The sequence below is a fragment of the Ambystoma mexicanum genome, chromosome 7p (assembly GCF_040938575.1).
Source record: "Ambystoma mexicanum isolate Mex_15411 chromosome 7p, UKY_AmexF1_1, whole genome shotgun sequence".
NCBI lineage: Eukaryota > Metazoa > Chordata > Amphibia > Caudata > Ambystomatidae > Ambystoma > Ambystoma mexicanum.
The window spans coordinates 880,086,456-880,107,383 of record NC_090939.1 but is presented as its reverse complement, the minus strand read 5'-3'; the positions used below and the strand labels follow the sequence as shown (position 1 = coordinate 880,107,383).

The 20,928-nt window shown below is 46.2% G+C and overlaps 1 protein-coding gene across 4 annotated transcripts in view; it reads left to right on the top strand.

The window, feature by feature from the left end:
- The window catches only part of CDC16 (cell division cycle 16), a 755,778-nt gene that overhangs the window by 434,290 nt on the left and 300,560 nt on the right, over positions 1 to 20,928 (top strand). For all 4 annotated transcript variants that reach the window (XM_069637116.1, XM_069637117.1, XM_069637118.1 and 1 more), the window contains one exon: positions 10,748 to 10,821. In XM_069637116.1, coding sequence (XP_069493217.1) covers positions 10,748 to 10,821 — 74 coding nt within the window. The remainder of the gene's footprint in view (positions 1 to 10,747; positions 10,822 to 20,928) is intronic.

Genomic DNA, 20,928 nt, shown 5'->3' with positions numbered 1-20,928 from the left:
TTGTATTCCGCTGCATGTGGTGCCTTGGAAACAAGTTAGAATTTGAGCAGGTAGGGCCGGCGCACCCTAACATTTTAGGGCTTGTGGCAAATGCGCAGTTTGCTTACCAATTACAATGTCTCTGGGTGGTGACCAGGATTTACAAGAGCAGTGCGATCGCAATCAAAGGACTCTGTACGATGCACACCGTTTACGTGCCACCCGAGGCGCTTCCCTCTAAACCTGCCTCTAGTCTATTCTCTAGTGTTTGTCAGTACCATATCGTGCACCTACTTTATTGTTGCTGGGGTGGCTCGGTTTCGTTTAGGAACAACGGGAAGTGTCCGTGACTTTTCAGTAATGCATCAAATTTAAGATAGTGGATACCAGGCTACCAAGCCCTCTACCTAGTCGCTATCGGCTCCTCCCACCCCCTCAGCACTGCCCTTGCGGGCCCACCGCCTGGCAGCCTTACATCCCACCCTTGTGATTCCTCCGCCCTAGCACTTGCCAGTGGCCTTCCACCTTGGCACTTCCCTCCTGGGCTCCCACCAGTACTTGCCCATACCCTCTCGCCCACCCCTCCCACCCATTCCTGCTCTTCTCTTCACTGCACATGCGAATGTCACAAGGCCTAGTAGAACCACAATTCTTTATTCACGGTTTCTTTTTCTTTTTCCTTTTTGCCACTGTTAATTAATCCCCTTGCCCCCTCCCCATTGTAGCTTGCGCCGCCTGGAAACACCATCTCCTTGTATAGGCACATGCTCAGTAAATAAATAAAATAACTTATTATGTTGGGATGCGCTGGGGCAGCTATCATGGTGGCCCTGCATAGTACAGGTCATTAAAGATTTATTTTATGCAATCTGAGAGCTCGGGCTCTGAGTTGTGCCAGATAATTGAAACTCGCAGTTTGTGGCTGTGGTGTTTTGGCACTCTTGTTGGGCTTTTCGGGACAGTGCCACTCTGGTAGCTCACAAAAAAGTTTCTGGCTGTCAGACCTAGGGGTCTGGGTGCCTGCACGACCCAGGCAGCGAGTTAGGATTTCACTGTTCTGTGTTCTGAACTTTCAAAGAAGATTGCTTACCTCAGAAGCATTTGTAAGCACTGCATGTTACCCCAGGTTAGTGTGTGCAAACTGCAGCTAGTGTATTTTGTGCCTGCACCCACATGTAATGTGTGTGCACATGTGATCACAAAGAAGAATCCCATATGACGGATGAGCAGTTTCATCCTGTCACTAATTCCCTGCTCAAGGGCTTCCTGATTCCTAAAGAATAAGCAAAATCCTAGGAACAGGTCCTTGGCAGGTAAAGTGCACAAGCTGCAAACTTCGAAAAGTTAAGCGGCCACAGACACGTAGATTTAGCCCTTCACAGACAACAGTCCTTTTAAAATCTCATGTCCAGGTGAAATTCCAAACAGACATTGATTCACATGAACAAACATATGTTTGATTCTATCAAGCACAGATTTATAAATAAAATCAAAACATCAACAAAATACTTAAGATTGTGTGCCTTTGTCTGTGATGTACACTGAATCCACAGTTTAATTACAATCACAACAAGCATCTGTCTGCAACAAAATAGTTATATTATAGCCTCATGTGCCTCAAAGAAATAATCTGTTTACAGCTTGTTGCCAGTGAATAAATGGCATAAATTAAAGCGGACACTCTGCAAAGCTGCAGTTGGTGATTACATATATTTGTGAAAATGTAAAACCTCCTCCAGTCCTGCAAGGTGTTTTTCCTTGGTCTTCCAAGACCGCTCTACAAACACCCCCAATTATAGAGCCACGTTTTATTCTTTAAAACAGTTTCATTGGTACAACAATCTTGTGCAGATCAGCATTTCTTATTGTTTGACGACCAACATATGTTTCACTGTAAAAGAGTTTCATCTTGGCCAGATGTAAAACCATTATATTGGCGATTATTGCCAGTGATCTAGGTTTCCACTATTGAAAGCGATAGAGTAGGTGTTTGATTGCTGTATGCAATGTTTTGAATGTTCAAATAAAATGCACCAGTAGTTATTCTTTTGAAATGGTGTCCTTGATACACATCTTCTTTAAAGGTAAATATCTGCTGTTGTGATTTGTGAAAGCTTCAAAATGTAGATCCATTTGATCTGCCTTCAGGATTCGTCTGTGTTCACAAACATTGCTTGAGTAGCTGGAATGTTCGGGTACGTTTTCCAGGTCCTGCATGCTTATTAAACTCAGTGAGAGAGAACCCACCAAAATTCATATTATTTGAACATTCAAAAAGGATGTTTTAGATCTGCCCATATATATATATCATCACTAACTGGAGCTTTGCAGTGCGTCCCTTTAATTTATGACATTTATTCACTGGCCAATAGGCTGTAAACAGAATATTGGTTGAGGCGCAGAACCTTAAAATTGAACTGTTTCGTCATATGCAAGCAATGAGATATGGTTATAGGTGTCCTTTTTCTAATACTGTGCAGTCCACCCTTCTCATTCCTGCCATACTTGTGGTATGTCATAGCCTCTTTATACCCAACTTCAGTTTACCATTTGTCCCCATCATCCATTAGCCCTGCCCCCCCCGCCTAAACTTGACCTTTCCAGTCAAATTAAGGCACCTTTGACTCCATTTTGCATGGATAGAACTGCTGTTATGTATGACCTAGTTCATTAATAAGATCACCCTTCTTTGATAGTCCAGATTCTTGGAACCTAATCAATGTATATATTATGATAAAGACCAGTCAAGATAGACCTTCTAGTAATGTTACTACACATATACACCTCTCACATGCCAAGAGTGTTGTCATTATTTCTGCCTCACTTTTATATTGTTCACATTAATTATTACAACTTTTGGCTTTGTTTCCACAGTCTTATAATGGTTAAGTCTTATGTTATTGATTCTACTTCTTCGTGTAGGTTAGTTACTTATGGTCCAGTTAATCAGCCATATTAGGGACCTTCTGAACGGCCAATGCTATATCGGTATCTATTACTTTTCACTTTAATGTTCTAGCATTCCCACCTCAGTAAATAATTGTCCTCATTGGCTCACATTCTGAGTGGCAAGGGGTACAATTTGTTGACGAGAGGCTTTATTACAATTTGGCACTTATGTTAAGGTTCCTCTGAGATCTCTTCAAATGAAGACACTTTTACGTAACAGCTACATTTGTGTATGAAAATATCCTTGTGCATAACAGCAAGTTAATGGGTTTATTGAATGTGTGAACCAAAATTATATAAAGAATTATTTGCAGAGAGGGTTCAGCTGGAAACACATTGTATTGCAGGATCCCTTATGGGCATATTGATCCAACTCAACTCTATTTGTGCTCGTAACCCCTTCCCTACAATGAATATCAAAAAGCACCCAAGGAGTAGGGCATACATTCACATACTAAAGACTTAATGAAAGATCAGAATGCACCATCTAAGTAGATGGGTTGATCTGGACTTAATGAGCCAAACCATGGAACATTGCATTAAGCTTAGCAATGCAAAACCTACCAGGATTTTTTATGAATGTGAAAAATTAAAGGGTTTTTCCCTTCCCACTCCCCGGGAATCTTACAAACAGATGGCCAGTGGAGGGGCATCACTTTTGGATCCCGACCCTGGGGGCGGACTAGCGAGGGAGGATCACCTGGGTGGAGGGTCCCTTGGGATTTGGGAGGGATTACCCGAGGGTAAGACATGGTATCCCCCTTTCAAATAAACCCCTACATGACATCCCTTCATTCTACTGTCAGCCAGATCCCTGGATTCCCCAGAACCCTCAATGCTTCTCCCATCTTAATAACGTTCCATGCAGAATCGATTCACCCAAGAACCAGACCATCATTTCCAACCTGGCAAAGGGCTGATCAGGCAGCCAACTTAGACCACGTCTTTATCTTTAGCGACCTAGGGAGAAAGGTCCTGACTCACGAATTAATCGAACTCAAAATAGCGATCATAACTAACAACTATATCTTGTGCAAACGGATCTGAAAGTCAACCTCAACAAATGAAACTAGTAGTCGAATCAAACAATAGAGGGACTAGACTTAGACTAAAAACCCAGGAAATCAATTGCCTACGGAACGATTACATCAAGGCAACGAAAAGTGACCAAGGACCAAACACTGTCTTACAAGTTGACTTCCAACCACTTCTGGAAAAACTCATGACACATAAACCGGGCTTAAAACCGGGTCACAAACCTCCAAAACATAGTTATGATGCAGCTCTGGTGGAGAAAAGAAGAGCTCTCCGACAGATTACAAGAATTGCTTCAAAAAGGAACTCCTCACATCTGAGAGAACAAGCGAGAGTTGCCAAACAAGCCTACAAAAACTGGATAAGATGCCACAGAAGACTCCTCCTACAAAACGATGCAGAACAGATGCTAAAGGCTTTAACCAACAAGAATCGAGAGACTTCTGGCAACTCATTAAACAGAGTGAGGACATTCCGCTCGACATTCAACAAAACCCAGTTTCAGAAGAAACATGGAAACAACATTTTTTGACTCTGTTCGGTGGTCAAGATAACACCATGCCGTATCTTTCCACGACATCTGAAGAAACCTGGGATCTAGAACAATCCCTAGAAGAGATTGAGCTCAAAATTAAAAGGCTAAACCCCTCGAGAGCCCCAGGGCCTGATGGGTTAACTAATGCCATGCTAAAGGACCATCCCCAGGAATGGGCTCACTTCATTAAAGAAGTTTTGGGCATGATCTGCAAAACTCGACAACTTCCACAATCTTGGAAGACAGCAACTATTGTGCCAATTTACAAACATGGCCAAAGAGATGACCCTAAAAACTACCGACCTTTCGCACTATTAGATGTTGTAGGGAAAATCTTTGGCACCTTCCTACTGGCAAAATTCAACAAATGGACAACTACGCATGGTTGGAACGACCTATTTCAAACAGGGTTCATCAAGAATATTGGCACATCTGCAAACATCGCACTGCTGAACATCCTCAAGGTCCAAAGCCATCAGTCAGGGACAAGGATTTACATTGCTTCTGTCGACCTTGTTCAGGCATTCGACAGAGTAGATCTCAACCGTCTGTGGAAAAAGTTACGAGATCAAGACTGCCCGGCCGGAATTCTTGACCCACTGATTTAATTACACTCCAACACTTCAGTAACCGTTCGTCTCAATAGATAGGGTCTAGGAAGTCACCCAATCCCCACTTCGAGGAGTCAAACAAGGTTGTCCTCTGGCCCCTGCAATTTCCAACTTTTTCATCGCTGACATCAAGGATCACGAACCTCTATTGCGAACATTCCCACCAACAATCTGGGAAATCCAAGATCAACAGACTACTCAACGCGGATGACCTGATCATGATTGACCAGACGCCTATCAGCCTACAAAGGCAATTGAACAGCTTACGTTACCTACTTCAAAATGCTCTAGAACCGAATGAAGACAAAACCAAAATCATTTGCCTACAGAGAGCCAAAAAAGAAGTTGAACTGTCCAAATTGGTATGTGAATGGAAAAAAGATTGAAGAAGTGTATTCCATCAAATACTTGGGTGTCAAGTTCAATAACAGCACAGTCGAAGCCGATGCCCAAGAGCTATTGACATCTAAAGCAAAGATCCTAGCAGCTCAAGGACGTCTGTTGGATACCAAATTTGGTCAGTTTTCTATGGTTGCCATAGTGAACTTCTACAGAAACAAGGTCATCCCCATCTTAACCTATGGTGCAGAAGGCATGTTTCACATGCCGACCAAACTATGGCCTATTCTAGAAGGACTATTCTGGAGAAAAATACTAAACCTTCCAAACGCTGCAAGTGCAACAAGGATCAGAAACAAGCTTGGGTTATCGTCCCTTGCTTCAATCGTGGAATGGAATGCCTTGAGCCTTTTTTAGGAAAACAATTCCACCATTCAGTGCACCAATCTTCGAGATCCTCTACGACGAAATGCAAATCAGCAAAAATGAGGTACTGAATCCTGGGTGTCAAACAGAAAGGCAACTCTGACAGAAATCGACAGCTCTGAGGAAGAACTAGTAGCAAACCCTTTGAAAGTAAAAAGAAAACTACTCGAGTTGGGTTGGATTCGAACATCCGAAGAGGCCTCTAAAAGTACCCTGGCAAAAGACCTACCTCTAATCGAAATAAAACTGAATCATCGTAGAGGGTACTTGAAGAGATTTCTGGACAGATCTTTCCGAGACACCTTCCTTCGAATGAGACTGAACTTGCTCAAAACAAACGGAGTAAACTGCATGCAAGGAACTTCAAATTCAGGAGTCTGTCGATTCTGTTCAGACTGAAGAAACTGAGTCGATCAAACACCTTCTACTAACGTGCCCAAAATGGATACCCGAAAGATCTAAATATCTGGCACCCTTAACAATGAACTTTCCATCTATATAAGCAGAGAATCCCTCTGGAAGACCCTTACCTGCGGAGAAAAGCCAAAAATTGTGATCGCAGTGATTTCCACGGTGAACGTAATCATCCCAGTGCTGGAGTGAGAACCTGGACTGACTTAGAATAGAGTCTTGTAACTAAATTGATCGGAATGGAGGAGTGACTCCATAATTTTATAATTTTCCAATATTCTTATTATGGCTCAGCATCACCAACTTGGATTGGCAACAAACAACATCTAAGTCAAGGATGCTTTTCCTCCTTTTTTGTAAAAAGTGATTGATTCAATTAAATCAAATAAAACAAAAAAATAAATAAAATAACGTTCCATCTGAACACCTACACTCAAAAGGACTTTTCTCTTTCTATGAATATTCCTCTGAGGACAGGCAAAGTCGGGCACTTAGCTACGATCACAAACACCTGAATCCAATTGAAAACTGAACTAAGTATAAAGGGTGGAGCCCAGATTCACAATGGAGAAATGGGGAGCCAGGAAGGCAAAGGTGAGTTTGAGCAGCTGAGCAGAGGCTATTGAGAACCAGGCTTGAGAGAACGGGATGCAGAGACATTACAAAACTGCAGGTTGAAGCAGGAGAAAGCGTGGCGAGGTAGCCATGTCTCCAAGAAGCCGAAAGGTTTTGTCAAAGGAAGCCGAGAAGCTGGTTAATCTCTCTGAATATTGTGCCAATAGATTGCTTGTTTCACTGGGTCAGCGAAGCCGCTGAGGAAGGTCTGAGAGGCAGGAGGGAATAGACCCTGAGCTTTGATAAAAGAACTGTGAAGGACGAGTCGTTAAAGTACAGCCGGTGAGTTCATGATCAGTGATGAGAGGGCCGGTTTGTAACGACGTGAATGATTACCAAGTTGCAAGCAAGGTTATGCGTAAGAAGCGAGACGCGTTGAAAGAAAGCTTTGATTGTTTTGAACTGTCATGAAACAAAGTAACGGAGTGGTCCTGTGGAATACCGCATTGTGGAGTCTCTGTGAAATGTGAAAGTTAAACGAACTATCGCTGTGGTGAAAAGCGAGTTGAATAAAGTTAATGAAAGTGAAAGGCTACGGAAGAGAATATTGAGTGAAGTAAGATACCGATGGGGATCTGATGAAGCAGAGCTGAGTGACTAAATGAATTGACAAGAAAGTGGAACTTGTCGCTGTGCTAAGGAGCACGTTTGAGACAGAGACAAGGAAGTAGAACTTGTGTTGCTATAAGGCACGTTTGAGGAAAGATTAATGTAGTGTACGAAATGCAATGACAAGAATGCAACAGTGTCGGAGTGGTCAGGCATAGGAGTAAGTAAATCTGTGTCGTTTCAAAAGTCTTCGACATTAACCGCATGAGGAAAGCAGGAAGATTGTGGAAGGGAACCCTGTGTATCAAGGTGATGAAATATTGTAATGTAAAATACTAAAGAGTTTAAAGTAATGAGTAAAGAGGGTCTAAGTTCCGGTGAGGAAAGCCGGAAGTATCCACTCAGGAACATTATTAAAGTAGAACTGCGTTATGCTAAAGAGCATAGAATCAGGCAAGGGAAGCCTGAGAGAAGTACGTGAACTGTGCCGAATAAGAAAACTATTGAACTGTCTTTTTGTGAACTGTTTGGAACCAACTGAACTTTCGGAGATCCAGAGTGACTTAAGCTCAGGGAAGGGAGTTGAGAAGAAACTCCATGACCATCCTGATATTCTTTTGACACACATATATATTTATCCAGTACCCTACACCTTGTTAAGTTAGAATGTGAGGGCAAGCTTAGGTTTGACACAGACAGATTCTTTACTTTTGACAGACAGAATTTTGGACTATTATTTTATCTTAATGGTCAAAAATACTCCCATTTGGAAATAGTGCAAGTTAGGCATTTTTCAAACCCTATTTTGTTTTATAAAGTTTTTCGAAACTTGTATCCTTGTGTCTGTCTCTACCTCTGAGCACCACTCCTTTGGCAAGGAGAAGATTAATTTTACCTAAAGGTGGACCATTGGGACACAATTTGTCACGTTATGCTGGAAAAGCTCACAAAGTGTGTGGAACTCTATAAAATTGTTTCTCTGGCAGTTACCCACCTCAATCAGATGGTTGAATATTTAAAGACTTAGGAGTGCTTCCATGTTGACTGTAAACATTGAATGATAACTGACGAATCAAGGGAATTATTCCCTTCTTACCAAGGGGGAGACCCCTACCTGTGAAGCTAGGGAGGTAAGCCTGCTCCGCAACACCCTCCCTTGGGGCCAAGGCAAGTGGGACTTCACCGGGAGAGACCAGGACTCCTGTTCCTGTGAGGAACTCCCATATGCCCTCCACGTGATGGCATATTTGAGACTAATGTACCGAATAATTACAAGTTTCCAAGACTGGGATGAAGCGAAAGTGAACTTTTACCGTTACCAGTAAGAAAGAGCATTTGTCTCTTTAAATCAAAATCTCCAGTTAACTGCAACGAGTGCATTTGAAGATGGAGGACACGGCAAGGGAAGAGGAGGTAGAATGAGAGTTTGAGAAAGGCAGGTGTTGATAGGGAAGGTCCCCTGTGCGTAGAACTTGTGAAGGAGGCGGAGCTGAAGCAGACTAAGAAGTTCAGAAGTGCTGCGAGTAGCAGAATGAAGCGATGGAAGTCTGGCGTGTACGCAAATCCAGAAGTTGAGATGGCGTGGAAAGCTTGGTGGTGGCGTGACCACGAAGCAATTGTAGGCACCACCCCATGGAGGAAGCAATGAGCTAACCGGTTACCCATAGTGATATTGAGAAGGAGAGAGAAAATTGCAAGAAACGGACAGCGTGCAAAGCGAACTGAGAAGCAAACAGAAGGAAGGAGAAAGTCCACAGTATCTACGGGCACTGGATACGTTCCCCTGCAATACTGAAGGTAATGGGGAGAATGGGAATACCAGGAAGCCAAAAGGGACTAGTTATAGAATCAGAGAAACTTGTCCCAGTACAAATGACGATGGCATGAAAAGCAAGTTTGATGAATTTTAACTTTATTAATGTGATAAAGAGAAGCATAGCAACTGTAGCGTGAGAGAAATAGAATTGGAGTATCACTATCTTGAGAAGAGGGGAAAATGGCCCATTAGCCAAGAAACAAAAAGTGGAACCTAACTGAGAGAGATATCTGAACTAAAGACCAGAGAGGTCCCTAGGATAACCATTATACAAAAGTCCATACCAGGAAAAGGAGAACTATAATTATTTGGAAAGCCTAAGCCCCAGAGATGGCACCAATACAAGAATATTCAGAACACTCTAAAACAAAACTATGGATTCAGACAAGGGCAAGGAAACTCATACTAAAGAGAAGAGAAATATTACCAGTCCCATAGGAAGTTACATGAACGGATACAACGTATAAAGAGACTATTTAAAAATTGCATATTAACAAGAAATATAAAAGGGAAGACGAGTGCAAAAGCACAACCATCACGAGAAGGGAGTCATTCTCCTAATCTTAGTTGATTAAACTAGTGGTTGGATAAATTAGGATTAGTTTTGGATTGCAGACTTATTCCTTTTGGACATTCACTGACGACTGACAAGCACTTTAGTAAAGTAGATACGGAACAATCCATAGCAATAAGGAAAGGTAGTCCTCTTATTTTTTAATAAAGATATGGTATGAATGTCCGTGTCGTCCTTCTGACCCACCACATAATCCAGGGGAGGGTGTTATCAAAGGTGGCACAGCAGTTGCAAAGAAAGGTGAGGTGGTATGGCGCCTGTACAAACACATTGCACCATTGAAAATTAACGGTTGCTGTATCATGTGAATAGGATACCCACTGCTAGCACAGCTGCTAACATTTTTATGCAACCTGCAAGTTTAAATCTGTACAGGGCCAACCTAATCCATCAAAACCTTAAATAGGTTAATAACAACAATTAATTGTACAGTGCTTAGAATTGGAAGGGATCTGGTTCTAAGCGCAATATAAAAAGGGACTTCATTTCTATTAACATTGCAGCCCTCTGCTACCGGGGATACTCTTTATGCAAAATGTTCTGCTTTTAAGGGGCAGTTGGGCACCGAGAATCAAAACAATGTGCTGGTTGGAATGTTGTACGAAGGCTTGGGGCTTGAGGTGTTAGTTGAAGGCAATTGGTACACCGGTAGGATACAGCTTCTTGTTGTGTGCAAACTCGGATCTTAAAATAACCTCTTAAGGTACAGTGGATGTGTATATGCTTCGTAACCGGTATCTTAATCCAGCCCATTTTGGAATGAAAAGCAATTGTTTTTCTGTTAGCCAGAATTAATATGCTGTAGAAATAGAGATAAAACCTGTAGTTATTGCAGGGAAAGTTATTGTATTTTTTAAGAATCCTTGACTGTTTTTTAACTAAACTATTACCTTTGAATTTGTATGTAGGTTTCCTGGTTTGCTGTTGGTTGCTATTATCTCATGGTTGGACACAAAAACGAACATGCAAGAAGATATCTCAGGTTGGTGTTGCCTATAAAATAAATTGTGCTGCTGGAAATAACACCATTTTGCTGGCTTACCTTTACGGGAGATTCTTTGCACTGCTTAGACTGATGCCACAAATGTTGCATCAAGAAGTAACCTTCGAAGATACAAATCTGCTTCATTCAAAAGGATCTAGATATGGCTCTATCCTACTTTCTTTGATCAGTTTGTGGGAACCTGTTGAAGGCGAGGTATGTTGGTGAAATAAATTGCATCTGACCTCCTGTAATCCTTTTAGAACGCTCAGAATGCAGTCACAAACCTCTGTAATGACCGTATTCAAAGCATTTTGACTTCAGCAATATCTGAGACTGTATGCACATTTATTTTATTACAAATTGCGAATAGATTTATGGGCCTCGAGAGGAGCCATTATCACTTGGAATGATGCCCTTCTTCAGAGTATTAGAGATTGCAGTTGGTAATCGCATCACTGAGGTTTTGCACACCTTGAGGTTGTCTTTCCACAGAATCACATCAGTTTATAAAATGATCAACCAAAATGTTTTCACAATAAAGCTTGTATTTTCAATATAACCTTTTATTTCCGAAATGCACAACATTACAGCTTCAACAACGTTTTATGGCTTGTGATAGAGTAGAAAGATCTGTAACATGACTCAACCCGACGCATTTCGGACCACGGTTCCTTCATCAAGAGTATCTATCTGTGATATATACAATAATGTACATATTTTTAGAACATGGAAGCAAAGATCACAAAGAAAATAATTAAACCGAAAAAAATCACAGCCCAAAACATTAACACACACTTCACCCCACAAATTAAAAATGAGAGTGATAAGGAAGTAATTAAACTGGGATTACTATAAATCACAAAGATGAACAATGAAATGTAGCCATTAAAGCAAGACACAGAAGGTATGAAAAATCTATTCATGTGTGTTTTAACAAAATATATATTCCTAAGAAAAAAAAATAAATGGACAGCAACATCATAACTATTAAAATATAGTTTGTTTAGTATCAAAGTCCAGAAAGCAAGAAATACTAATGAATGTCAAAATATATATGGAAAATTATAACAGTGTCACACCAATGTTATAAAAAATATACTTATGAACTGCCAAAGAGAAAACTAACGGGCCAATTCATGGAACAAACGCGCGCCGTAAATCTTGGCGCAAGCGTGAAAAAACAGGCGCACGCGTGCGATTCATGGAAGTCCCTGCGCGTGTTTCCCTTGGGATGTGTGCAAAACCCGGGCGTAGCGCACATGGGCGCACACGTCATTGCAACATCCCGGACGCCGTGCGTGACGCGCACAGGGAAAGCGCACAACGTCGGCGCACACACCAAAAAGGGTGCGGGACACGGGGCATAACACGCATAACGGGGAACAACGCTTGAAAAAGAAGGCGTAACTGGGCAAGTACTGCAAGGAAATACACGGAACGCCCACATGCATGCGAACAACACGTATTCATGGAATCAAATACGGGAAACCCGCGCATGCTAAAAGACGCGCATAGGCATCAACACGTCCGCCACACAAAGGCAGGCGGAAGCGTCCCCGCGCACAGTATAAAAGTGCGTGCAAACACCAAACACGTATATCCAGCTACAATGAATGCCCCATTTGTCGCAGCACTGATTGTGGGACACCGCAGGAGGAGGAGACTAGCCAGGGCCTGCATTTTTTTTCCCCGGACTAGCATTTTTGGGGATGCCTGACGACCAGGTCTATGGTAGGTATAGGTTTCCACCCAGTTTCATCCTAGACCTGGTCAGGGAGTGGGAAGATGACCTTACATCACCCACCCTGTGCTCCCAAGCATTGAGCCCCTTGGAGAAGGTGCTCCATGTCCTGCATTTTTTGGCCACTGGGTCATTTCAACGGACAACTGCCATAGTGTGTGGGGTCTCACAGGCCACGCAGTCACACTACCTACATCAGGTGTTGGCAATCATCACTGCGCGCCCCTCAGTCCGCAGGCACATATAAATGTACCGAACACCCGCAGAAAGGCAGGCCGTGGTCCAGGACTTTTACAGGGTGGCACACTTCCCCAAAGTGCTCGGTGCCATAGATTGCACCCATGTGTCCCTGCGTCCAGCTAGGGCCACTGAGCACATCTAACTAAACCGCAAGCACTGGCATTTCATCAACGTGCAGGTCGTATGCGATGCAAAGGGAATCATCACCTCTGTCTATGCAAACTACCCTGGCTCTACCCATGATAGTTTCATATACAGAATGTCCGCCCTGAGCCGGGCCCTGGAAGCTGGGCAGCATGGCGACACATGGCTCCTAGGTGAGTACAAAAGCCTGTGCACATGCATGCATGTCACACACAGCCAAATACACAAACCCCAATAATCACAACCATTATCACCTCCCCAGGGGACAGTGCCTACCCTCTGAGCAACCACTTGATGACGCCAATCTGCAACCCCACCACACCACCCCAGGTAAGATGCAACGCTGCCCATATTGTAACCAGGGGCATAGTGGAGCGCACATTCGGAGTGCTCAAGTCACGCTTCCGCTCCCTTGACCACTCTGGTGGCCAGCTACTATATGCACCCGCAGTAGTGTGCAGGATCATTGTGGCAGCATGTGTCCTGCACAATGTTGCAACACGGCGGGACGTACCGGTGGACATAGTGGTGCCCCCACATCCATAACCACAGGCACAGGCGCTGCCCATGGGAGGGGAAAGGGCATGTGGCGAGGCAGCCTGGACCCAGCTTGTGGCCACATTTTTCACCTTAACTCCCACCCCTGTGGAGTGCACACAGGCCTGGCACATACCAGGTGACAATCGATGATGACAAAGAGACAGTCAACTGTCACAACCTTACCACCTTGAGAATGTTGCCACGGAAGTGCTACATTGTGAGCATCCCTAGCTACCTAAACATAACCAATCCTGTGTGACCAAAAGGAACACATGCAAGGTGTGTATCACACCCTCCTGCAAAACAGGCCATCACAATCCCTGGTATGTCACCCAAACCCTCCCAAACCACATCTCCCTTGTCTGCCACACCATGACATGACATGGCATGCAATAGCAAAAGGCCAACACATGACCAATAAAATACGAAGTGACATGTCATAAATGAAAACTGGCACGAAATGATGCCTGACATGGAATCAGATGAAATGACTGACCAACAACCTCCCACACAGTCAGACACAAATGCTTTCCACCAGTCGTAGCATGAACACAACACTGAATGCCTGTTCACATGCACATTGGGCATGGCAAAATCCCAACTCCCGAATCCGTGTGCTGTGTGTGTCTCCTGCAACACACTGCTCAGCACACAGCACATTGAGCAGCTATTGTGTTGCAGATACAGCTTGAGCATCACATGAAAAAGACAAATCAGATCAATAACCAAATGACACATGTAGAGGATACCCAAATGGTAATAGATCATGTGCTGCAGGGACACAGTGGGCCTGAGAAAGCAATCTGTGTGCACCTGTGGCCATGGAATGGTGCTTGTACGTGTGGTGGAGCATTGTGCAACTGTGTGTGTCATTCGGGACGTGCACTCAATATATGCATGTGAAATCAAGTGACCCTCAGTGTCCTGTACACATCACATGTGAACATTGCCCATGTGAACACCCCAGCATGTCAAACCACACCAATCGTAAAGACAACACAGGAACAGGCATTGACGAGCACAACACATCATGTACATAGTACCCCACAATTACAATGACAAAGTGCCCAAAACACTGTAGCCCAAGCCAACTGTCCAACAACAAAAGGCCCTCCCTCATTTACACATCACCGTGACCTTCTGAACAACTGTGTCTGGGGTATGTAGCCTTCTTCCTTCAAGTCTACCTGGCTACAGGATCACACTACCCCTTTGTCTCCATGTTCCAGCTTGCATGTAAATAGGGTCCAGCCCTATCAGAGGCCACCTTGACTGGTAAAAATACCAAATCGCAGAGAACTCCAAGTAGCCAAACCCACAAACCAGGGAAAAAGCCTGTAGGCACCAAAAAACCCAGGAAGAGTCTCTAGTAGATGACTTGAAGTAGCAGCAAATGTCAAAGCACATGTACAAGCACAATGATAGAACAACCAAGGTAGCACAGTTGAACAATGGTCCTACAGGATGGGTACCATTGGTGGTACATAGCATACAATGAGGATGCAACAACTGATGGGTAGTGTCACCGCTCCGGTGTCAAGGCGCAGGAGTGACACGAACCAACCACCCCATCCGTGATCTAGGCGCCTGCAAGGTCAAACTTACACAGGCCTCTGAGACCCCGGCGGGGAAGGAGGGTCAGGGATATGTTGTTTGGACAGGCACTGGTATGCAGGATAACCGGAAAGAGGGGCAGGAGAGGGGAGTCGGATTGGCAAGGGAAAGTAGTCAAAATACAAAAAACTACTATTCACAATAACGCATACTCAATCTGAGAAAACATGTTCATCATGCACATTGTACCAAATGAGTCAAATGCAAGCCAAAGAGACCCTCATCTCTGGGATGAGTGCTGGCCTCCTAACAGGAGCACTTCAATGCTGCAAAGAGAGCATGAGTCACTAATCTGAATGTGTGTTAACAACACACACACAACACAACACCATCCATGCCCCAAAGTGAATGACTCCTCCACAAACACTCCTGTCTGCTGCTTTGTACCCATACGTTAGCTTGGCCCCCTCATTGTTCATACACTGTCAATGCAGTAAGGCAAGCGCATGTGGGCGCACGGGAAATGAAGACCAATGCGTCAAGAATCACACACGATACAATGGTCCCTGGGTGAGCTGCTACACACGTATAGCGAGGTGCAACTTCAGTACAAGTTGTGTTCTGGCAGACGCGGATTTCAATAGGTAGTGCAGGTGGCAATTTGCAAATGCAAATGATATGCACTGCACATGAGTCTGTGCCTTGCAGGGTGTCCCTGTGCGCTGTATCAGTTTCTGGCTAGGAACGCCACTGCCCTAATAACTCTGCTTCAATGGAGCAGGGGGTACTCGAGGATATGTTCGATGGCCCCTGCGTGTGCACCTGACAACTTGTAAAGCCACTTTGCATTTGGCCCTCAACACAGGTCAGCTGTACTGTGCGCTTCTCCAACAATGCCTGGCAATGCTACCCAGCACTGGTGCCACTTAGCGTGCAAGTGGCGTGGTGGAAGGTTGGCTGCCGTGTGGGCCCTTGTGCTGCTCTCCTTGCCTGGAGCTCCTGGAAACACGTCTGCTTCTGTCGGATGTCTGAGCACAAGCCCTGTGCTTCTGCTTGCGCACACATGCACATGTCTGCACCACTGAACGTGGCCAGTCATCAGGATTCCATGTCCCTGTGTCTGCTGGCAAAGGTAGTGTGGAGTCTCATTTTCCTGCAGAAAGGGCATAAAAGAAATTAATAAGGCTTGAAAGTACCCTGTGTGTGTGTGTGTGTGTGTCTTCATGCTGGTTGTCACTGGGCCAGGTTACAGACCTATATCCAAACTCCTCCCACCATCAGTGTGACTTTGACAGGCCAAGGGTGCAGGCTACTGTTTACAGCATGAAGGGCATCGAGCACATATACAGGCAAGAAAATAACATACATCACAATCCACATCAATTAATGGAGACATCAATCACAAACTCGCCCAAATTGATTACAGACATGGGGTGGATAAAACGCTACAAATCCCCACTAGGGGTGTTAACACAAGTAGTACAGCAGCAGACAGGCCACAGTTATGACAAAAGTCCAAAGCCCTTGTGTAAATGTTTGGTACACCGAACCATCCTTGCAAGCCCATGGATAAAGGAAGCAGGAGTGGCCTATGTGAGTCAGGACCCCAAGCTGCAAACACATACACAAGACAAGCTTGAAGGGCCCAGCTGGAACAGACAGTGGATGCTTTCAAAAGCCTCAAAGCACCACACCGACACATGAATGCACAATAGACGAATAATATTAAACTATATTAACTAATTAAACTAACAATGAACAACCTACAGAACCTAATTAAAATAACTATCAAATAGTCAATATTAACTAACTAAACTAAGATCAAAAATCAAAAATGGCCACATACGACCCGGGGGGGGCACCCAGGAAGGGGGAGGTACAGGGTGCACCTCAACACCCACATGCGATGAAGTTGAGACAAAAAGAAAACCTCCATGGGCTGAACGCCTGCACAGCCCGACCTGTGTGGGAGATATCTCGTTGTCCGAGTCTGGTTCATCCTGAAAAGGAGGACGTGGCACAGGAGCCTGACCACGCCTAGCCGCAGCTTGCTTCTCGTTGGCAGCAAGTCTGCCGGACGGGTGAGCCTGGTTCTGTGCGGCGATGACACGTAGGTCTGCATGCAGAACCTCCCGTGATGCACATGCTTCCTCTTGCAAGGTAACACGGAGTTCTTCCTGCGTGGCCTGGCCGGACAACTGATGCACCTCCCGGCAAGCACGTAGCTCAGCTGAGATGGTACACTCATGCTGCTCAAACCTCTCCTCTGACCGCACCCTCTGGTACATCAAGAGGACACCCAGAGTGGATCTGAGGGAGGGACTTGTACTCCGCCCTCAGGGCCTCCATGTGTGCCTCTGCGTGAGCCGCAATTGCTTGATGCAAAGACAACATTTCAGCCTGGCGTGCCCTGTCTGAGACCACCATGCCCAGCCTGAGCGAGTGGGCCCTGGACTGCGCCGCCTGCTGCTGGAGAACCACCTGCCTAGCAATGGGGAGCACGGATTGGGCCACACGTTCCATGCTCACAGCAATGTTATCAAGTGCTGCCCCCTGCCGTTCTGAATTGGCAGTCATGTCTTGCTCCCACTCAGTATACACTCCGACTACATGCCCCCGTTGATGTCATGTCCCAGGCACATCAGCGACTGGTGTGGAGGGTGACCCTGCGTCCCGATCCACCACAGGCAAAGGTCCCACCACTGTCTGGCCCCTCAGTGCAGGTGTCACGGACAGAGGAGTGTCCACATCAGAATCACTCACCCCTGACGTTTGTACCTCCAACTCGACATGGACGTCAGAGTGGTCACCTGGGCTGGACTCATTGCCAGCCAAAGACAAGATGGTCTGTAGCACATGTGGGTTCTCATGGTCTACCACCCCACGACCCCCACTTGTGCCGGGTTGCTGTTGTGATGATAACCCTGTGCCTGGCATGACACCATCCTCTGGCTCCATTGCGTCATCATCTGAAAAGTGGAGAGAAAAAAACATTAGTACACATGTTAGAAGCACATAAAACACACACACATAGACATCACACAGACAGACAACACATGAAACAGAAATGTCACACACAAAAGAGAACCTGCCATGCATGCCTGGTCAATTTGACATTGCATCAGTGAGTAGGCATGTAGAACGGTGTTACACGGCTCAGAAGTGGGTTGATGCAGTGCAGAACATGTGTACGTTACTCACTGTCTACATGAACAAGTACTTCATGATGTGTATCAAAAAATGTGAAGGCAGTGCAAGGGCAAGTTCAGGCATCACGTGCAATGTGCATGCAATGGGTTGCATGGCTACAAGCAAACCCCCCACCCCCTGAGTGAAAATGCAGGGATGCCTTGCATGGTAGCAAAAGGGTGGCCAGAGACCTGTGTATTGGCAGACACTGACTAGCATCAATGGCATCATCCGAGTCAACTGCCAACACAGCAGATGATGATGGGACAGTAAGCAGGACACATGACGAACCCTCAGTGGTACACCCATGTGTGCAGAAGCCACTACACCAGTTGGACAGTCATTGGGCCTGAAACAGGGGGAGGACTGTGCCCCACACAGACTGTGACACCCTAAACGTGTGTGATGCAGAACTGGGCCAGAGTGGGCATGGGATGGCTGAAGAAATGCCATGAAATGTTGCTCATCCTGGACACATACTACAATGATCATCCAGTCAAAGACACATAGGGGCATGCATGGAATGCACATGGAGCATGAATGGGCACTCATGTCCCTGCACAGTCCAAGTGAGACACCCTGTATGAAGGGCAGAGGATGTGTACCCCACTGCATGTGTCTGTCAGGTTGGCTGGTGGAAGTTAGCATGTACACACGAGGCTTGAACAGGCCATTGCAGTACGCCAAAATGATGCACACCAGTGCAATGGTGTAATTGGGGTGCAGGGGGTGTGGAGCGGCAAGGGGGCATGCCTATGTGGTGTACCTGCATGCAGGCAGAGGACACATGCACGTCAGTCATGCAATGACTTAGTCCCAGTGCTGAGAGGAAAGACACCCCTGGCTACATGCAGAAGGGCCAGTGAGCTGAAACATGGACCGGAGGGGCATCTGGGTGACTAGCATGTGAGTAGGGTACAAGTGTGGTGATGAGGACAGTCCCCGTCTGCTCTACATGTCCACCATCCTGCACAGCAAGCACGCATCAGTGAAGCATTGCATGACTAGCACATGAGAACCATGTACACATAGCATGTAGTGGCGGTCAAGCACAACACATCACACAGGCAAACCACACATGGGCTGGACATACACGCAACAACACTCACTGGACGGGGCATCAAAGTCCTGCATATCTCCCACTCTTTCGACCGATTCTGCTGGTGTGAACTCTGCAACGAGTGACTTGTGCGGAGTGAGGCCATCCTCCTCAGGTGGTCGCCCACCGCCAGTCACCAGTCCTGCTGTAATTAGAGGCACGCTTCGCTGCGTTTGAGGTCATCCCAACGCTTCTTGCACTCGGCAGCTGTGCACACCTCATGGCCGAATGCACTCACATTATCCGCGACATGCTTCCAGTGGGTATTCCGATGGGCAGCCGTAGTTTGAGAATTCGGCCCCACTGCCATGTCACGGCTGTGGCCTGACGTAGTCCACAAGCGAGTCCAGTTCCTGCGCACAGAAAGGCTTCTTCCTTGACGTGCAGGAGGCCGTGGATGTGTCTGGCGTCCCAGCCTGTGCTGCAGATGCAACCTTCCTCCTCTTGGATAGTGGTGCGGACCCTGGCTGGCGAATGCCATCCTGATCAGTATGGCCAGTGGCACCGGTGGATTGAATCAAGGGAGTGGCAGGTGAAAGGAGGACCGAAGGCCTGACTTGCGTCAGTGGCTGCTGGGTGCCCTGGAATGGACCCTGCGCAGCAACATCTGCTGTGCCAGGGTCATTGACCGCGACTGTCCTGGTTGGTAGACTCACAACCGGGTTGTTGTTGGATGCATCTGCCCCTGCACTTGCCAACACCCGGCTGGTCGGGGCAGCAGATGACATTACTGCCCCAGGGACATGTGCCTCGGTCAGGGCAGCCCTGCGTGCACTTACGGTGTGCCTCCTGACCTGGTGGAAATCTTCCTTGGACTCTTCAAGTGCCAACGCAGCCTGCGCTGGCAGACCCTGAGCCTGGGTGGTGGTGTCCACAGCTGCACCTGCAGCTACTACTACCCTTGGGCCCGTGGCAGTCGATGAAACGGACTGCCAGGTCACATGGGCGCCAGTGCCAAATGCAAGAACTGCATCTTCCGGAGCCGCAGGGGGTGGTGGCATGACTGCACCAACACGTGGCAGAACATCCTGCCGAAGTGGCGCACCCCTGCCTCTTCCCCTTCTGCAGCCACCCTGGAGTGCCCCTACTCCCTGGTCACCCCGGCCATGTCCCTGACCATGCCCGCCATGAGGAGTACGCCCAGCTGAGGCGCCCCTCACCTTTCGTGGCCTCCCAACCATGGCACAGATGGAGTAGTGCCGGCACAGATGGAGTAGTGCCAATGGGAGGTGTACACGACAATTGTCCTGGGCAATTGGGGTGAAAGGGGTGGGATACAAGATGTTAAAAGCACCCCTGCACCTGCAAGGCTGTATGTGACTCCGGTGATGAAGTGACGGATCACGTAACGATCAGGCACCCCAAAACTGCAGTAAAACTGTGCATGCAACCCCCGGTAGCCCACGTGTGTGGAATTAACCTCCCGCAGTACGCAGTGGCACCCAGGGACACGAAAAACACGTACGCGTGGGACACGCAGGCTACTATGACCTCAAACGGGTACGCGATACACAGGGGCACCCGCAGTGAGAAAAATAGCGTGCGCGACTCACCGTCAGAATAGCGTGATAATGAAAAATACGCGTAGCCAATACCC